The sequence below is a fragment of the Myotis nattereri genome (assembly GCF_964212035.1).
Source record: "Myotis nattereri genome assembly, chromosome: 19".
Lineage (NCBI taxonomy): Eukaryota > Metazoa > Chordata > Mammalia > Chiroptera > Vespertilionidae > Myotis > Myotis nattereri.
Window position 1 is genome coordinate 10,293,718 of NC_138095.1, and position 20,988 is coordinate 10,314,705.

General features: G+C 38.6%; 1 protein-coding gene across 2 annotated transcripts in view; it reads left to right on the plus strand.

The window, feature by feature from the left end:
• ATXN2 (ataxin 2) overlaps window positions 1-20,988 on the plus strand; it is a 95,323-nt gene that overhangs the window by 54,433 nt on the left and 19,902 nt on the right. For both annotated transcript variants that reach the window (XM_081113379.1, XM_081113378.1), the window contains exons 12-20: window positions 1,507-1,704; window positions 2,089-2,196; window positions 2,927-2,997; window positions 8,858-9,162; window positions 10,913-10,976; window positions 11,553-11,705; window positions 12,051-12,117; window positions 17,792-17,976; window positions 18,307-18,439. In XM_081113379.1, the coding sequence (XP_080969505.1) occupies window positions 1,507-1,704; window positions 2,089-2,196; window positions 2,927-2,997; window positions 8,858-9,162; window positions 10,913-10,976; window positions 11,553-11,705; window positions 12,051-12,117; window positions 17,792-17,976; window positions 18,307-18,439 (1,284 nt within the window). The remainder of the gene's footprint in view (window positions 1-1,506; window positions 1,705-2,088; window positions 2,197-2,926; window positions 2,998-8,857; window positions 9,163-10,912; window positions 10,977-11,552; window positions 11,706-12,050; window positions 12,118-17,791; window positions 17,977-18,306; window positions 18,440-20,988) is intronic.

Below are 20,988 nucleotides of genomic sequence, written 5' to 3' on the forward strand. Positions count from 1 at the left end.
GATTGCGTATTTTGGTAACAATCTTATTTTAATCAGTGCATCGAACCTTTAAAAGAAAAAATACCTTTAAGCTTAACAAACAAAAATATACCCAACTCTGTTAAATGTCTTTAGTTGATATACACTGCTCAGCTTCATGAATGTGTAATTGTATTGTAAATTCCTTTGCAGTTTCTATTTTTTCCTTTGGTTTCCAATTATAAGTAAATAACAATTCAATTAACAAAATAGAATTTCTAAAAATCTGTATTTCTCCATTTCTGCCATTAATCATGTGACATATTCAGATAATCTGGAAATGAATTTTGAGAGTAAAGCATGATTATAGGAGTGAAAGAGTGAAAACATATTTGTTATAAATACATATAGGACAGTATAACAAGTTTGTTCTTTATAATAATTTAAAAAATTGCAAATGTTGAATAATAATTTCCCTCCATGACCCTTGTGACTTAATGAACCTCTAATGTGAAGCAAGTTGAACCATTTTCTGTATACCTTTGAATCTGAGCTCTACAAATGTGTTTATAATGGAATATGAAACCTAATTAGATACTTATTTTGAGGCTGTGCATATGAACCCTTGCTTGGGTTATCTTCCCCTCCTGGCTAAATTGAATCCCCGATTTCCTTAGTTATTGCAGAATGGATCTTGATGTGGCAAGAGAGAACATATAGGATTGGTTGCAAGCTGCTAAAAGGTGTTTGAGTTTGTTGGAAGGATAAATATATAAGCCTGCTTCTTAGGGATACACACACACACACACACACACACACCTTTAAAAAAATTTTTCTATTGATTTCAGAGAGGAAGGGAGAGGGAGAGAGAAAAACATCATGGGTGAGAGAGAATCATCGATTGACTGCCTCCTGCACACCCCATAATGGGGACTGAGCCCGCAACCAGGGCATGTGCCCTGACTGGGAATCGAACTGTGACCTCCTGGTTCGTAGATCGATGCTCACAACTGAGCCACACCAGCCAGACTACACACTTTTTTAAAAAAAGAAACTGTCTCACTTTTTAGTAAAGAATATTGCTATCTTTATTTTTTTTAAAGTGACATTTATCTTACCTTAGAAATCCAGTTTCTAACTTCATTTAAAATATTGCCTTTAGACTTAATATATTTAGTTAGAAGAAAAAACTACAGTTGTACTTAGTTATTAGTATATTCTCAATCGTTACCATTTGTACTAAGACTTTGGAAAAGAAAAACAGGGTGATGGGATAGGGCAGTGGTCGGCAAACTGCGGCCCCTTGAGTGTGGCTCTTCCACAAAATATCATGTGCGGGCGTGCACGTATAGCGCGATTGAAACTTCGTGGTCACACTCAAGGGGCCAAAGGGCCGCATGTGGCTCGCGAGCTGCAGTTTGCCGACCACTGGGATAGGGTAATTGGGAATGGGGGTCAGGTAGGACTATTTTTACCTAGATCTTAAGCTCTTTGACGAAGTGACATTTGAGCTGAGAATGTAATGGATAAGTTTTCTTTTTCTTCTAGTTCCAAGATTATCCCCCAAAACTCACAGACCCAGGTCTCCCAGACAGAACAGTATTGGAAATACTCCTAGTGGACCAGTTCTTGCTTCTCCCCAAGCTGGTATTATTCCCACGGAAGCTGTTGCTATGCCTGTTCCAGCTGCATCTCCCACGCCTGCCAGTCCTGCATCTAACAGAGCTGTCACCCCGTCTATTGAGGGTATGTAAGAAAGGACTTCCGATCTGTCCTGTTGTCTGCAGAGTGCAGCTTTACAGGTTGAACATTATACAAAAAATGCTATGCTTTATTCAAGGATAGGTATTTGTGTGCACATTTAAAGTTTCATGTGAATGAAATTAGCTGTTTAAGTAATACTGCTAATTTTATGTTATTGACTGTTTTTTGTTAAGAGAGTTAACATTCTTGAGTAGTAAATATTAACATAAAATTATTGATGTTTCATATGTCTGCAAAGGAGAAAAGCCTCTTTAAATGGAAATATTATTTTCCAAAAAAGTAGGAGACAACATTTTTTGAATATTTTCCCATTTTACTTTTCTAACATTTACCTAACTTCGAATTTTTTTAAAAATTATTTTCTAGCTAAGGATTCCAGGCTTCAAGATCAGAGGCAGAACTCTCCTGCAGGGAATAAGGAAAACATGAAGCCCAATGAGACATCACCCAGCTTCTCAAAAGTTGAAAATAAAGGTGAGAGCTTTAAAAAGTCTTTAAGGAAACTGTAGAAATAGAAAGGAGTATGTCTAATCTCATGCCCAATATAGAGTATTTTTGTTCAACACTTTTTCTTAGTATTGTGCATATTTAAAAAAAAATTTTTTAAATATATTTTATTGATTTTTTACAGAGAGGAAGGGAGAGAGATAATGAGTTAGAAACATCGATGAGAGAGAAACATCGATCAGCCGCCTCCTGCACATCTCCCACTGGGGATGTGCCCGCAACCCAGGTACATGCCCTTGACTGGAATCGAACCTGGGACCTTTCAGTCCGCAGGCCGAGGCTCTATCCACTGAGCCAAACCGGTTTTGGCTAGTATTGTGCATATTTAAATGTATAATGTGACAAATGCTAAAGCCTATAATTAATGTATTAAAATTTTTATTATTTTGATAATAACTTATTTTCATTTAAAAAATATATTTATTGATTTCAGAGAGGAAGTGAGAGGGAGAGAGTGATAGAAATAGCAATGGAGAATTAACTGACCAGCTGCCTCCTACACACCCCCGCTGGGGATCCAGCCCACAACCCAGGCATGTGCTCTGACCAGGAATCAAACCGTGATCTCCTGGTTCATAGGTCCACGCTCAACCATTAAGCCACACCAACCGGGCAAATTTATTTTAATTTCTATCATCCTATCCTAAAAGAATTTAAGTTAAAGATTAGAAATAAATCTGTAATCTTAATTTTACAGGTATATCACCAGTTGTTTCTGAGCATAGAAAACAGATTGATGACTTAAAGAAATTTAAGAATGATTTTAGGGTAAGTGTTGCATTAGAATCTTAAAAAATAAATATTAAACATTACTAAGAATTTTTATGTTATCTGTTTATAAAAATGGATTATATATACAACCACAAACATCGAACTGTGTGCATAAAAAGCTAAACATTCTTAAAGTTGTCTTTGCCTATGCTTTAGGGTAGCTAAAATCATGAGATTTTTATAAGAACAGTATAGATATAAGATGAAAGGGAATATAATTTTTAACATTCGAAGCTACCATAAGTTATTATTTGGTGTTCATTTGATTACTTGATTCACTGAAGAGCAGAGCAAGACCAAGGTGTTCATTATCTGATGTGGTGTCAGATACCCTGCACTCTGGGGTGGTGATGTAGTTACAGATTTACATTTTGTGCACAGATTCATTGTGGTAGCAATCTTTGATGGACTTGCTGAACATACTGTAATCTCACCCGGATAACTGTTTCGTTCTTTTGCTCAATATTTACTAATACACTGTGCATATCAAGGTATATTTTGAGACCAACTCAAGAAATCACCCTGAAACTTAGCTTCTCAGTGGGAAAAAAATCTGATCATCAGCCTTTCCCTCACTAAAGTCCTCCTGTGAACTATTCCTCAGCTGCACTCTCCTCTCAGAGGGAAGAGTATTTTTCCTGGACTCTTCTTTTTTATTTATTTAATGCCATAACTTTTTATTTCTTTTGCATTATGTATGAGTTCTCCAAACAGGATTTCTAGGTTAGGTTCTCCTATACACTTCTTTTCACTGCATATGAATAGATCTCTAAGCAACAGATACTATTTTTCATAATCTTCATTTTGTTAGCAATAGATATTCTTGCCCATTTGCTTTTGTTTCCTCCACATTATTTTTTACAGTCAGTCATTCAGTTCCTTCCTAGAGTACACTGCTTTGAGTTTATTAGGCTTTGAAGGAAAGAAATATTTATTTTTGCTTTGAAGCATATAAGTTGGTATATTTTTGTAATAGTTTTATTGAGGTAAAATTGACATACAGTTTAGCCATTTTAAAGAGTATAATTCAGTGGTTTTTAGTTTATTCACAGAGCTGTACAACCATCATAACATTCAATTTTAGAAGTTTCGTCATCCCAAAAAGAAGCCTCATACCTCTTAGCAGTCACTCCTCATTTGCTATCAAATACCGCTGTCCCCACAGGTCTTAAACAACTACTAATCTGTTTTTTGTCTCTATAGATTTCCCTATTCTGGACATTTTATATGAATGGAATCATACAGTATGTGGCCTTTTGTGACTGCCTTATTTCATCTAGCATAATGTTTTCAAGGTTCATTTATGTTGGAGTATCTATCAATACTTCATTCCTTTTTACAGATGCCATTGTGTGGATAGACTATGTTGTTGATCCATTCATTAATTGAGGTGTCTTTGGGTTGCTACCACTTTTTTACTATGAGTAATGCTTTTATGAACATTAGTGTACAGTCTTTGGGTGGACATATATTTTTATTTCTCTTGGGAGTGGAATTTCTGGGTCATACAGTAACTCTGTTTTTAACCTTTTGAGGAAAACTTCAGGCTGTTTGCCAAAGCAACTGTACTATTTTACATTTCCACCAGCAGCATATGTCACAGTCATAAAGATTTGCTCTCTTACTTTTTATTTTTTTTAAATATATTTTTATTGAGTTCAGACAGGAATGGAGAAGGAAAGATAGAAACATCATTGATAAGAGAGAATCATTGATCGGCTGCCTCCTGCACGCCCCCCTATTGGGGATTGAGCCTGCAACCCAGCATGTGCCCTGACCATAGTTGAATCTGGGACCCTTCAGTCCCCAGGCTGACACTCTGTCCACTGAACCAAACCAGCTAGGGCTGCTCTCATTACTCTTAAGAGCTGTGATTATTTTAAGTAAAATTTTTTTTTTGTTTGGGTATTTTTTTGTTAAAAGTATATTTTATTGTATTTTTTAAATTATTTTCTTGTTGTTAATCCTCACCCTAGGATACTTTCTCCATTAATTTCCAGAGAGAGTGGAAGGGAGGGGGAGAGACAGAGTGAGAGAAACATTGATGTGAGAGAGGCACACCAATTGGTTGCCTCTCACACGCACCCCACCAGGGATCTATAACCAAGGTACAAATCACACCCAAGACCCTTCAGTCCGCATGCCGATGATCCAACCACTGAGCCAAACCAGCCAGGGCTTGAGTAATTTTTTTTTTTAAATATATTTTATTGATTTTTTACAGAGAGGAAGGGAGAGAGAGAGAGAGTTAGAAACATCGATGAGAGAGAAACATCGATCAGCTGCCTCCTGCACATCTCCCACTGGGGATGTGCCCGCAACCCAGGTACATGCCCTTGACCGGAATCGAACCTGGGACCCTTCAGTCCACAGGCCAACGCTCTATCCACTGAGCCAAACCGGTTTCGGCTTGAGTAATTTTTTTTATGTTGTGTGAAGTAGGGCTCCAAATTCATTCTTTTGCATGTTGATATGACTTGTCTCAGCACCTTCTGTTGAAAAGATATTTCATTGAATTGTACCCTTGTTGAAAATCTATTGACTGCAATTGTGAAGGTTTGTTACTGGACTCAGTTCTCCACCATAGAGCTATGTCTATCTTTTATGCCGGTACCACACTGTCTCTGTAATATCTTCATTTAATAGGAAACCTTTTGTTATCAATTCACAACTTTCTGTAAATCTTTTTTAATACTTGACTCCTAAATCCCAGGTAGATAATAGCATTAAAACTCTATCTCTTTAGGATTTTTAGTTCTATTACTGTTTGGGGCCTGAGTAATCAAATTCATTAATAATTCTATTCAGATAAAATGTTATTAGCTTTACCTTTTTATTGAGTATTTCTTATGTATCAGACACTGCTCTAGTGTTTATATGATAAACTTTTTATTGTCCTGTCATCCCTTTGAAGTACATCTTATTATTACCCTATGTATACATAGGAAACTGAGGCAAAGACAAGTTAAATAATTTCCCAGATTCTCATTGCTAGTAAAAGATAGGCCTGGCTGTCTGTGTGTTTGAGATTCCATCAATGCTTTGGGCAGTAGCTAATGCATAGTAATGTACTGCGTTTTTCAGCGAATGAATCATCAGACCCACCCTCATGACATGCACGTGTCCTGAACTATGATGGTTCACAAAAATCTGGTCTTTCATTGATGGTTTTTTTTTTTTCCTTTGAGAGCCAAAAGCAAAGGCACCTATAGTAAAAATAAATAAGTTGGACTGCATTAAACTAAAAAGCTTTTCTGCACAGCAAAGGAAACCATCAATAAAATGAAAAGGCAACCTACTGAATGGAGAAAATATTTGTAAATCTGATAAGGAGTTAACTTCCAGAATATATAAAGTACTCCCGCAAATCAAAGAAAAAAATTAATTTTTTAAAAATTAAAACATGGACATAGGACCAAAATAGAAATTTTTCCAAAGAAGAAATACAGATAGGTGGCTAACAGATCCATGAAAAGGTGCTCACCATCAAAACCACAATAAGTCCCAATCGGCTGGACCCCAGCAGCATCTGCCCCCTGGTGGTCAGTGCACGTCATTGCAAGTGGTTGAGCTGTCAGCATATCATTAGCATATTATGCTTGGATTGGTTGAACAGACTACCGGACACTTAGCATATTAGGCTTTTATTATATAGGATGGATGGACCTTGAGGGCATTGGACAAGTGAAGTAAGACAGAGAGAGACAAATACCATCTGATCTTACTTATATGTGGAATTTTTAAAATAACAAAGCCCAAACTCATAGATAGGGATTGGTGGTTGCCAAAGGCAGGGGTCCTTCAAATTGGTGAAAGTGGTCTAAAGGTACAAACTTCTGGTTATAAAATAAATAAATCATGGAGGTGCAATGTACAGCATCGTGACCATAGTCAGTGCTGTTGTATTGTATATTTGAAAATTGCTAGGAGAGAAGACCTTAAAAGTTTTCATCATAAGAAAAAAATGGTAACTGGTGATAGCTATTAACTAGACATACTGTGACTATTTCATAATGCATTAGATCATTATGTTGTACATCTAAAACAAATGCAATGCTACATGTCAATTATATCTGTTTTTAAAAAGTGGTTCTATTTTGGAGGGGGGAGAATCTGTTTTCCCTTAGGTTTATTATACTGTAGATAGTATATATGTCAGAATGCCCAAAAGCATGAATTGCGCCTTAGTTTTCCCATTTGTAAGATGTCAGTAATAGTATCTATATCAAATAAGGCTGTTGTAACTACTGAATGAGTTTGTAGATAGTTCAGAACAGTGTCCAGCCCATAGTGAGAACTACAGATAACGTTTACCTTCATACAAACAACAGAAGTCTTACTTTTGCCTTACTCAAAGACCTTTGTAATAAACACTAGAGAAGTCTTCTCTAGTACACAGTTGGTCTGTGTCACCACTATTAAAGGCTTTTATGAACAAATGCTGGCTTAAAACTTAAATGTCTGTATTTTGACTTAAGTTATTACTGAGTTCAAATAAATGTGCTATCACTTTTTCCCTCCACTCCAATGGTGATGCAGTGAAGCTTGAGATGTCCTGAGATATGTAATGCCGTTTACCAGACACCCAGGGCCTCAGGAGTGAGGCTTTGACACTGGTTTGCCCATCCTGGGGCTGAGGATATAGTTTGTGTCTTTCCATCCTTGCGGCCCTTCTGCCGTGCAGGTGCTTTGGGGCTGCTGCCTGTATTTGTGCTCATTTCCACCTTGACTGCTATTTACTGCAGTTTCCTTCTTTTTCCTTGTTATTTCCTTCAGCTGTCCATTTTCTTCTGTAGAGTATGGCATCTTCAATCGTCTTCAGGAAGGAGTAGCCTTGATTTCTTCTGTTGGGCAAACAAAAACCCCATCACTTATTTCACTAATGTCTTTTTCACTTCTGTTCTTTTTGTTGGTTGGTACTTGAGTTTTGTGGTTTCCTTCTTTACTGACGGGTTAGAAGATATAATAAAGTATATTAAGCAACATGTCTAGTCAGGTCTCCCTCAATCCACCTATATCTGACTTTCCAAGCCACTACTTCCCAAGGCCAGGCCCTGATCTTATTGCAGCCTCCATAATGGGGTCTCCATTCTCACTTGTTCCCTCCAGTTCATTTCTACAAAGCTGCTATGCTCATCTTTATGAACCATAAATTCTGTTCAACACTGTAACCTGCTAAAAATTATTTAGGAACTTCTCAACCCCCTAAAAATTAAAAGCTAGAGTCCTTAGCATAGCTCTCAAGTGCCTTTATCTTCCATTTCCTCTTGAGTGAAATTGTTATTTCTTGACTCACTTGTGCAAAGGCACCCACTCTTGCTGCAGCCACAGGGCTGTCAGTTTCACAGTGGGCCGTCTTCTCTCATGCCCTGATTTTTCAAACATGCTGTTTCTTTTGCATAGACCATTCTCTTCGATAAACTTCCCTCCTTCCCCAAACATTTTTCACACTCTGGACTAGATGACACTTCTATTGAGAAGCCTTCTCTTTCCATAAGTTGCTTTTACCTGTGGGATCCAATAGAATTTATCACATTTTGTAAGTGTCTGATCTCACCCAGATAAGAAAACCTATTTAATATTTTCTATCCCACCAGGCACAATTTCTGACATACGGTAGGCAATCAGTAAATATTTAACTTTTGAGGTTAGGACATTTGAGTGCGTAGATGGCTGTGGTTGTGGTGTATAGATATTTTGTTACTGTCTTATAATAAAGACATTACTCTTAAAGTATGAAAAAGCCTTATTCAATTTATTTCATGCTTACAAATAATGTTAGTGTATTTGTGTTATGGAGAAAATTGATTACTAGAGTTACTTAAAATATTTAAGTATAATTATTTCCTTTATTTAGTTACAGCCAAGTTCTACTTCTGAATCTGTGGATCAACTGCTAAACAAAAATAGAGAGGGAGAAAAATCAAGAGATTTGATCAAAGACAAAATTGAACCAAATGCTAAGGATTCTTTCGTTGAAAATAACAGCAGCAACTGCACCAGTGGCAGCAGCAAGCCGAGCAGCCCCAGCGTTTCCCCCTCGATCCTCAGTCACACGGAGCACAGGAGGGGTCCTGAGGTCACCTCCCAAGGAGTGCAGACGTCCAGCCCCGGATGTAAACCAGAGAAAGATGATAAAGAGGAGAAAAAAGACGCAGCTGAGTAAGTAAACCTGGCATTAGCATGTCCTGTTACTTAACTTTTTCTTAAGGTGTTCAGAGCTTTCCAACTCAAGAATTTATCTGGACTTTTAGACTATTTCATACGTAGCTCTCAGATTACAAACAACTTGTCCAAACAAATGACATCTTACATAAGTAAATTAGGTCATTGTATCCTGGACTCTTCTTCCCCATTTTTGCATCTCTTGGCAAAACAAAACAAAAAACCCTAAGCATAAATTCAGAACGCCTTTTCTGTAAATGTACAGGGAGTTGAAAACTACTGGCTTTTGGACCTTTATCCCCTTGATGCTAGTTCATAGCCACCTTCTGGCTGTGTTGCCTGGAGTAAGAACTGCCTTTGCCTGCGGGGGAGAGAAGTGTCTGGTGCCCCTACTCAGTTCACATTGTCCATCAGAAACAGTGTTTTAGTGAATGGTTAGATTTGTTAAGGTTGGCTTAATTTTGCACATCCAGTATGTGTACTATCAATTAAATGGACTTCTGTAGGCTAGCCTCAGAGCCTAACTTAAGCACCATTGATTTATTGTTCTGGGCTCCATATCACCCAGTTACAGCTGAACTTTTGGAATGCAGCCTGTTGATAAATTGGGGAAGGCTTATTCTTGATTTGAGGCAGAAAATTTTTTATACTTTTCCTCAAGGTTTGTCATGTGGGAAACACTTTGTCACATAAAAAAATAGTGCATGCTAGGGAATTGATATGTGAAGGATTGAATTTCAGGATATTTTATAAGGGCTACTACTGTCTTTTCAGTTAAAGTATTTATTGATTGCTTTTGAGAGAGACATTATATATTATACTTTTTTATTTTTTCATTTTTTAAATATATTTTATTGATTTTTTACAGAGAGGAAGGGAGAGGGATAGAGAGTTAGAAACATCGATGAGAGAGAAACATCGATCAGCTGCCTCCTGCACATCTCCTACTGGGGATGTGCCTGCAACCAAGGTACATGCCCTTGACCGGAATCGAACCTGGGACCTTTCAGTTCACAGGCCGACGCTCTATCCAGTGAGCCAAACCGGCTAGGGCTATTATACTTTTTTAAAAACTTGTCCTTTTTTGGGCGGTCTCTACCAGATTAAGGAGTGGTAAATGTGTGTGTGTTTCATTTTTTATATTTTAATTTTATTTTAACCCTCACCGGAGTATATGTTTCTACTGATTTTTAGAGAGAGACAGAAACATCAATGTGAGAAACATCAATCGGTTGCCTCCTGTACACATCCCAGCTGGGGATCAAACCTAGGTATGTGCCCTGACCGGGAACTGTACCCACAGCCTTTTGGTGTACAAAACAATGCTCCAACCAGCTGAGCAACCCAGCCAGGGCTGTGTGTGTGTTTGTGTGTGTGTTTAATATATTTTTATTTCAGAGAAAGAGAGAGAGAGAAACAGCAAAGATGAGAGAGAATCATTGATTGGCTGCCTCCTGCATGCCCCACACTGGGGGGTTGAGCCTGCAACCCGGGCCTGTGCCCTGACTGGGAATCGACATCCTGGTTCAGAGGTCCACACTCATCCACTGAGACATGCCGGCCAGGAATTGTGTGTGTGTGTGTGTGTGTGTGTTTTAATGAAGTGGATTGATGATCTTCTAGTGAGAATTGTTTATATGTAATATGTGTTTAGCAATTTAAAAAAAAACCTGTCAGGTATAAGAGACTTCAGAGACACAAGTTCCATGCAGATTTCACTGGCATTTACATATTTGTTCTGGTTTAGGCAAGTGAGGAAATCAACTTTGAATCCCAACGCAAAGGAATTCAACCCTCGTTCTTTTTCTCAGGTAAATTTATTTCCTCTTTAACGTCATCTATCCCTTAAAAAAAATAAATTTTTTCTTATTAGTAATATTTATTTTTTCATACCTGCCATCTAAATTCAGTTACAGAATGCTGAAACAACTTTGGTTTATGTTCCCTTTTCTTATGGTCATTGTGTATATGTTTGAGCCAGAGGAAAAAGATCCTTGTTTCGTCATCAGTTAGACACTGTCTGGGCAAAGCTTTCAGGCTTTTTGACTCAGAATTTGGAGATGGTTGGCTACACGGTTGTGATCATTCTACTGACTTTAAAAGAAAATAGATTTATTTTTTAAATGTTGTAAAACTTCAGTTTCTTTTAAAAGTCACTGCCACTGTTTTTTAATAGCATTATTAAATAATTGGTGAAGTTTTACTTTAACTTATCTAGGTATTTTTCTTTTATTTGAAGTGTGTGAAGTTTATTTTTTATAAGTTTTTTCATTAAAAGGGACTAATTAAAAATGAGTAAAACTTAGAAAGATGGAGAAAATCAGTTTTCGGGTTGAAATAATAATGAGATTTTCATCTTAAGAGAGTCGATTTTTGTTTTTTTGCAGCCAAAGCCTTCTACCACCCCAACTTCGCCTCGTCCTCAAGCACAACCTAGCCCGTCCATGGTGGGTCATCAGCAGCCAACTCCAGTTTATACTCAGCCTGTTTGTTTTGCACCAAATATGATGTATCCAGTCCCAGTGAGCCCAGGCGTGCAAGTAAGTCATAGAACTTGATGTTCACTTACTCTCCTTGGTTATTTGTAGTTGACAGCTGGTGACCTGAAGCAGCGGTGGCCTAACAGGAGTATTTGAAAAGGGGAGACGCGCAGTGGTGTCATGTGTTGTTAGTGTGAGGAGCTAAGTCTGAGAATGTTCCTGGTGAGGAAGATGATTTAGATTTACCGTAGTTTGGAGTTTGTGGGTGTAATTTTTTTTTTTTTAATGACTCAGAATTAGGAAACCTCAGACCTAGCTCTCTAGCAATATACAACTGAGAGAATGGTAAAATGTGTTCTTATTATCTTGAGAGCCTAATTTTCCTTTTTTTTTTTAATCCCTCAGCCATTATACCCTATACCTATGACACCCATGCCAGTGAATCAAGCCAAGACATATAGAGCAGGTAAAGGTGAGAATATTCCTGCCTGTGTTTGCTTGTAGTCTGCATGATGCATGTATTAAGTAACTCAGTTTATAATGAAGAAATACTTGTGGTTCAGCTTTGACTTTTTTTTTTTTTTTAATATATTTTATTGACTTTTTTACAGAGAGGAAGGCAGAGGGATAGAGAGTTAGAAACATCCATGAGAGAGAAACATTGATCAGCTGCCTCCTGCACACTCCCTACTGGGGATGTGCCCGCAGCCAAGGTACATGCCCTTGACCGGAATTGAACCTGGGACCCTTGAGTCCGCAGGCCAACACTCTATCCACTGAGCCAAACCGGTCAGGGCAGCTTTGACTTTTGATGATCAGCATTGCATAAGGTATTCAGATGCGTTATTACTAACAAAATGGGAGGAGAAATATTTATCAGTTGTGATTATTCAGGTTCTTCAAAAAAAATAACTGACTTTTGCAGTTTTCAATGTTAAATTTAAAAAGAGTGTTTGCTAAATTAATTTACCAAGGTTCCTGACATTTTTATTTTATACTAACATATAATTTACCCCCCAGAATCCAGAATTTCTTCTAAAGCACTGGGCAGCTCATTTTAGAAACCATCAAAATCCCGCTAGAAGGGTGTTTCCTCATTTTTAAAATGCGTGTTTTGCTTCATAGACAGAGGCAAAGGGGGTGGTGGGTGGAGGTAGAAGAGGGTAAAGGGGGGATAAATGGAGATGGATGGAGACTTGACTTGGGGTGGTGAACACACAATACAATATACAGATGATGTGTTTAGAACTGTACCCCCCAAATCTATATAATTTTATTAGCCAATGTCACCCCAATAAATTCAATATGAAATTTAAAATGTTATATAATCTAGCATTATATGCTTGTGTGATTAAAGAGCCTTGATAGAAGAAAACATTTATCTATTAACGTTGAAAAATGCCCAGAGGGCCTCCTTGTTTGAGGAGGTAATTGAGGATAATTAATAGCTATAATTTTACTGAGAAACAATAGAAAATTTAGTGATTTGTGTAAAAGAGACATATCTCAATGCCCTCTCCCACCATGTTTTAACTCTCATGACATAAAAATTTCATGTCTTACATTAATAAGCTTTCCTCAGTATTTGAAGTAATTGTACTTTTGTGGATGCTGATAATTTAAATTTTTAATGGTTTTTGTTTGTTTTTACACATATGATATCCTTTATCTTTGCTTCAAAATACTGGATCCTATTGAAGTTTTACCTAGTTATTGGTTAAACTTATGCTGAGGGCCTGAAAATTTTAGGGAAGAAAAGTGTTTTTTAGTGCCATTTTGAATGAGGTTAATTTTAAGATGTTCATATATTGCCACCTGGTGTTGCTATTTTAATGATTACTTAAAGCAATGAAATGGGAATGTTTTTATGTTAAAACATAAAGGATTATTGGAGTGGAAGCCAGCACTACAGTGCAGCTCTCTGGTGGGAGAGGTGCGCTTAATTCTGGAGGCCCTGTAATAGAGGAGAAATGATATCTGCAGAGGGCACTGATATGATAGAACAGGCACTGCAAGGAGCATCAGCGGTAAACAGGTACTGTGCTAAGAAGATAGGGGATGACTAGATACCGGCTTTGTCCATCATTCAGATTCTACTATTAAGATTTTGTGCCCTGGTCGGTTTGGCACACTGGATAGAGCGTTGGCCTGCGAACTGAAAGGTCCCAGGTTCGATTCCGGTCAAGGGCACATGCTCGGGTTGTGGGCTCGATCCCCAGTGGGGGGCTTGCAGGAGGCAGCTGATCTATGATTCTCTCTCATCGTGGGTGTTTCTATCTATCTCTCCCTCTTCCTTCCTCTGAAATCAATACAAAAAATATTTTTTAAAAAAATAGATTTTGTTATATTTACTTGAGCTGTGCTTTGTATCTTTGCATATTTAACACAAAGCGCAGACATGCCATTTCGTTCATACTTAGTGTCTGTCTGCTTAAAGTATGAAAATCTTTTTTAGATGTTTTAAGATAGCTCAACTGATTAAGGGGTCAGGTAGTGATAGCCTGATTCTCTCCTCCCCAATTGTAAAGTTTTCTATTGATTTTTCATCCAATTCATTAATGATTGACGCTTAACATCATTTTTTAAAAATTAGGGGTGTGGCCGAAACCGGTTTGGCTCAGTGGATAGAGCGTCGGCCTGCGGACTGAAAGGTCCCAGGTTCGATTCCGGTCAAGGGCATGTACCTGGGTTGCAGGCACATCCCCAGTGGGAGATGTGCAGGAGGCAGCTGATCGATGTTTCTCTCTCATCGATGTTTCTGACTCTATCTCTCTCCCTTCCTCTCTGTAAAAAATCAATAAAATATATTTAAAAAAAAAATTAGGGGTGTGGATCTCAAATTTTCTTGTGCATCAGAATCTCTGGAGTATTAGTTTAAAACACAAATTACTTGGCCCTTTCCCCAGAGTTTCCAGTTTAGTCTGTTTGGGTCATAGCCTGAGAATTTGCATTTCTCGTGCAATTTATAAAACCATTTTCCAGGTGAGGCTGCTGATCTGGGACTGCTATACTCTGAAAACCACTGTAATTAGGAGTTTGAAAATGGTGTATTATTACATTTCTTCTCCATTTATTAGCTAGAATCATTTTGTGAGGGACTCTTCTTTTCAACAAAGGCTATTTGATTATCCTGAAGAGTTTGTACAGAAAAGTTAGGGTAAATGCTTACAATTAAGTGCTGAAAATGGGCCTAAGTGCCAGTTTTCAGTGGTGAGTTGGTGCCCTTGTTGCTTTCAATAGTGTCCAGTGAAAATGTTTTTGGGGTGGGTTTGTTTGTTTGCTTAAGGATGGATGGAGCTCTCATCCCCCAACCCTGTTTTATTCTTATTTTTAAAAAATTATGAATGCTGCATAGGTTTTCATATACCTTTGTGTATTCATCGTGTTTGAGTCAGTTGAGTATCCTTCTTACTGCTCCCATTGATTGTCCTTTGACAAATGGCAATCCCTTCACATTGGCTCCCAGGTCCTTTTAGTGCTCATCTTTTTCTTTTTCTTTTTGTTTTTTTTAAATATGTTTTTTATTAATTTCAGAGAAAGGAAGAGGGAGATAGAAACATCAGTGATGAAAGAGACTCATTGATCAGCTGTCTCCTGCATACCCCCCACGGGGGATCAAGCCAGCAACCCAGGCATGTGCCCCTGACTGGAATTGAACCCAGGATCCTTCAGTCCACAGGCCGATGCTCTATCCACTGAGCCAAACCAGCTAGGGCTAGTGCTCATCTTCTTCTTCTTCTTCTTTTTAAATATATTTTATTGATTTTTTTACAAGAAGGAAGGGAGAGAGATAGAGTCAGAAACATCAATGAGAGAGAAACTTCGATCAGCTGCCTCCTGCACACCCCCCGCTGGGTATGTGCTCGCAACCAAGGTACATGCCCTTGACCGGAATTGAACCTGGGACCTTTCAGTCCACAGGCCGACGCTCTATCCACTGAGCCAAACCGGTTAGGGCAAGTGCTCATCTTCTTTACAAATAGTGCTTATCTTCTTTACAAATAAAGTATCTGAGGCTAATTTTCAAATCTTAAACCCAAATCAGTATTCCTCCAAGGAACCCTGATTCATTTTGCTGGGAAATAGTATGTAGAAACCATTTTCTGGTCATTGGATATGCTTATTGCTATTGAATTATTGCTTCTGAGCCTTTTCAGTGGACAAACCTGGGAAATACCATTTTTTTTTCTTTTAAAAAATTCAGAAACCCATATTGATATATCTAATTCAAGTTAATTTTGCAAGGTTTTTACTCTCTTTGCTTGCATCTTATTCTCTTACACCAAAAACTGGTAAAAATAATAACTCCATTATCTTTCAACAAATTACTGCAAAGCTTAGCTGTCTAAAACAACAAACATATTATTTCATACAGTTTCTGAGGGTCAGTAATCCAGGAGTGGCATAGCCAGGTGGTTCTGCCTCTCAGTGTCTTGGGAAGCTTCAGACAAGATGTCTGAATGTTTAATTTTTAATTTTAAAAAGGATGGTAAACTTGACTAGCTTTTTAAATTTGTTTTAAAATATAAGGGTCATAATATGTATCAAAAGTAAGAGTGATAAGTAAGCTTAATTAGACAAACTTTGACTTGATAAAAATGATACTCGATTTTTGGGTGGCTTTTCTATTCTAAAAGATGCTTTTTTGAGCACTGGTGGGTGGCTCAGTTGGTTGGAATGTCGTCCCATACACCAAAAGGTTGTGGGTTTGATTCCCAGTCAGGGCACATACCTAGGTTGTGGGTTCAGTCTCCGATTGGGGCAAACACAGGAGGCAGCCTGTTGATGTTTCTCCCTTTCTCTCTCTCTCTCTCTCTCTCTCTCTCTCTCTCTCTCTCTCTCTCTCAAATAACTAAACATATCCTGGTGAGGATTTTTTTTAGAAAGATGCTTTTTTGATATGGGAAATCTCAGAATTAAATTCAGGAAAATATTACTATATTGGTTTTCAAGTTTGCTCTTCTAAGTAGATAAAATGTATATAACTGGTTCTCCTAAATTTCAGCAACAATCGTATTTTTAGCAAAAAATTCAAATATTTAAAATAAAAACCAAATTTTATCTCTAAACTAGCAGCTACTTACATTAATAGTTCTGATGACTTATGAACATACTAAGTTATACTTTTTGTACCTCATACCTGTTGTAAGCAGTGGTTCATGATTCCTTCCCTCGAATGGCTTGTTTAGCATCATAGCATAAACCCATCACAGAAAACAGTGCTGCAGCAGAACGAGAGGGAGAGGTACAGAGCTTGCAGCTGATTCCTTTAGCGGGCGCTGGGAAGGACATTATAGAGAAAATGGCATTTGAGCAGAATTCTTTTTTAAAAATATATTTCATTGGTTTTTTACAGAGAGGAAGGGAGAGGGATAGAGAGTTAGAAACATCAATCAGCTGCCTCCTGCACACTCCCTGCTGGGGATGTGCCCGCAGCCAAGGTACATGCCCTTGACCAGAATCAAACCTGGGACCCTTGAGTCCGCAGGCTAACGCTCTATCCACTGAGCCAACCGGTTAGAGCTTGAGCAGAATTCTTAACTGAAGGGCCCTAGGCAGATATCTGTGTGGAATAATAAAAGACATAAATTAATTTTTAAAAAGAGCTATTATTTGGAAACTTGCTACAAGATAGTGTGTGATTCTGTGTTTGGGAAAGATTAGGGAATTGTGGGAGAATTCAGTGGTGGGAAATGAAGAAAGATGGAGTTAAGATTAGTGTTGGGTGTATTTTGGCTTTTTGGTGTATGCCTGTTTTTGTTTGAATAAATCCATTGCCCTTCTCTAGCAAGTGGCATAATTTGGTGTTATAAAACGGGTTATTTGAGAAGTAGTATGAAGGAAACACTTCATAGTGCGGTCAAGTTTGGAGACTCATCATAGAAGGTCTCTCTAAGGAAGTTGCTTTCAAGCTGACACCTGAGACAAGTCAAAATGACCAAAGCTGGGAACTGGGTGGTTGGTGTTTGAGGTTGAGGAATAGCACGTATGATGGCCAGACAACCCAGAGTAGCTTTCGTGGGCGTGGGGTGATACAACCGGCATTGGGGAGGCAAGCCGGATGCTAGTTCCTGCAGAGCCTTGTGGACCATGTGCGTGTGTTTGTGCCACGCGATGCTGTTCTCTTACACTGGTTTCTTCTGCAGTACCAAATATGCCCCAGCAGCGGCAAGACCAGCATCATCAGAGCACCATGATGCACCCCGCCTCAGCAGCAGGCCCGCCGATTGTGGCCACCCCACCAGCGTATTCCACACAATACGTTGCCTATAGTCCTCAGCAGTTTCCAAATCAGCCTCTTGTTCAGCACGTGCCCCATTATCAGTCTCAGGTAAGGCCGATGGGACTCATAATTTTTGTTCATTTATATAACTTCCAATTTCACTTTTAATGTGGTAGAGGGGTTTGGGTTTCCCTTTATATCTGGTGCTTTTTGTTATGCTGTGGTTGGTAGTTAAGGATGGGGGTGCTTTTTAATATATATTAGAAGGTTGTTGGTCATTTTAAATATTTCAAAAGAAATAGCCAAGAAAAGCTTTAGATTTTTCAGAGTTGTTTTCAGAAACCTGGACACCGTGGGGTTGAGACATGTAACTAAAATCTGCTTGAGTGAGTCTGTTTGGTGTTTGAACGTGTGCTCTTTATTTGTCTGTGAACGCAGCACCCTCATGTCTACAGCCCTGTGATACAGGGCAGTGCCAGGATGATGGCCCCAGCGGCCCACGCCCAGCCAGGCCTCGTGTCTTCCTCAGCCGCTCAGTACGGGGCTCACGAGCAGACGCATGCGATGTATGGTAGGAAGCACTTTGTCTTTTTCAACGTGTGACTATTCTTAATGTGTTTTAAAGCTTTGAAAAGTTACTCTGTTTAAGAATACCTTGGCCTTTTAATGACATTGAGGATAAAGAATCTAAAGAAAAGATGGACCCATTTTTATCTCTTACCAGCTTTAAGCCTTGGCCAATTATTTCTACTTCTGTTCCTGAAATCCCTCTGTTTAAGTGTCTCTCCTTTAACTAAATGCAATGATGTGTGTAACAGAAGCATCTTTTGTGGAGAGAGGTATCTTTCTTCTCTTCCTCATCAGTATTATCATTTGACGTGCCCTGCGCAAGGCATGCGAGGAAGTTCTACCAAAATGGAAGCCGTGGCCAGCACTTCACCTCTTCCTCGGGGTCACTGGCTTACATATTTCTATTGCTTTTTGTTATAATGCTACTAGAGGCCCGGTACACAAAATTTGTGTATGGGGGGGGGGGTCCTTCAGCCCCACCTGACCTGTGCGCTCTCGCAGTCCGGGAGCCCTTGTGGGGATGTCTGACTGATGGCTCAGGCCCACTCCCCACGGGGAACAATAGTCGGACATTCTTAGCGCTGTCACGGAGGCAGGATAGGCTCCCGCCACCACCGCTGCGCTCACCAGGCGTGAACCCGGCTTCTGGCTGAGTGGCACTTCCCTTGGGGGAGTGCACTGACCACCGGGGACAGCTCCTGTATTGAGTGTCTGCCCCTTGGTGGTCAGTGCATGTCATAGCGACCAGTCTTTCAGCCGTTCAGTCGATTTGCATGCTAGCCTTTTATTATATAGAATTGTGTTTCTGCATCATGCTGTATTTTAACACATTGTTTGCGGGTAGTTTTTATTGCACGCTAACAGGTGGCGCGGGCCATTTTTGCTAATTTTTTGCGCAAATGGCAACGTTCAGTAAAATTACGATAACTGTAGTTTACGTATTTATACGTTACCGGCATTCTACCACTAGTCTATAAAAAACGTATTAATAAGTGTCCCGTGCTCTACTACCTCCAGTCAACGTAAAACGTATAAATACGTTTCCCACATACAATGTGTTAAGTGGTCGAAATTGTGTAGTATTAGGTCTGCTTTAGACATTTACACTTCAAGTGTAATCAATTTTAAAAATGGTAAAATGAAAATATTCTATAAAAATTAAATATATATAAGAATAATTAATAATGCCGAAACCGGTTTGGCTCAGTGGATAGAGCGTCGGCCTGCGGACTGAAAGGTCCCAGGTTCGATTCCGGTCAAGGGCATGTACCTGGGTTGCGGGCACATCCCCAGTAGGAGATGTGCAGGAGGCAGCTGATCGATGTTTCTCTCCCATCGATGTTTCTAACTCTCTATCTCTCTCTCCCTTCCTCTCTGTAAAAAGTCAATAAAATATATTTTAAAAAAAAGAATAATTAATAATAAGCAAAAATTACTGTCTTAGTTTTATTGCCAGAGAACTTTGTACAGGTTAATTTAGCAGCTATCTAAAGCTCTAAAAAAATATGGTTTTCAGTGTTGAGATTTAAAACAGATTTCCACTTATATCTTGTGTAATATAAAATTAATGGGTGTTCCTATATTTATGTTTTTAAAATGCATCTTAAGTACCAGCCTTATTAAGAAGTAGGTTTTGTTTTTTGCACTTTTCTGAGGTTTTGGCATTTCTGTTTTTTGGAGTGTGAGGAGAGAGATGTAAGTTTCTGCATACAATTGAAAAGAATTCCACTGAGAATGAAATTACAATTACATGTAACTACATGGACATTTCATTTTTTAAACCTCTTTCAACTCTTTGAATGACTAGGAATGTAAAGATTTTCATGTTTCTAGCTTTAGGTAACAGTTTATAACATTTAGAGGTTAATAGGCATCCTTCTTGTCACCCGGAACTCGGCACCGTGCCTCTGTCCTGGAGGGGCTCCTGTCGCACAGTTGAGACTCCACGTGGTTAAAGGCACTATTGTTACCAGTGAGAAGTCGATTTTACTTTTCTACATTATCACTTAGAGCTTTAAGTAAAAGCGATGTAATTGCTACATTTCCTTCAAGAAGCCCACCCATAATTTAATTGAGAAATAAACTGACAGACTGATTTCACTTATGATTTTGGTTATCATCTCCTGTCGTTGCCTTGTCTTCAGTTGTCTTAACCAGACTAAGTATGTACAGAAAGGCCCCATTGATTCCTACACTGGCTTTTATGCAATTTGTATATATTTCAACTCTTCTCCACTTTGTTAAAGGCTTAGGTGAAAAGTTTGTTATGATTATTTTATGTTTCTGCTGAATACATCAGGATTTAACAAGTGGAAAAAACATTTCTTTCCTTCCATTTTCTCGCATCCTCCTCGTGGAATAAGATCTGAAACTTTTGAGCTAAAATTTCCATTGCTTTTAGGTAATAGCTGTTTGTGCACCCATGATTTTGAGACTTTAGCAATACTGTGATGTTGTGCAGGATCTTTCTCTTCAATCCCAACATCTGGCTTTGACTTTTGGATGGATATTCATTGGTTGGAAAAAACTTCATTGGTTTAAAACAGCCTC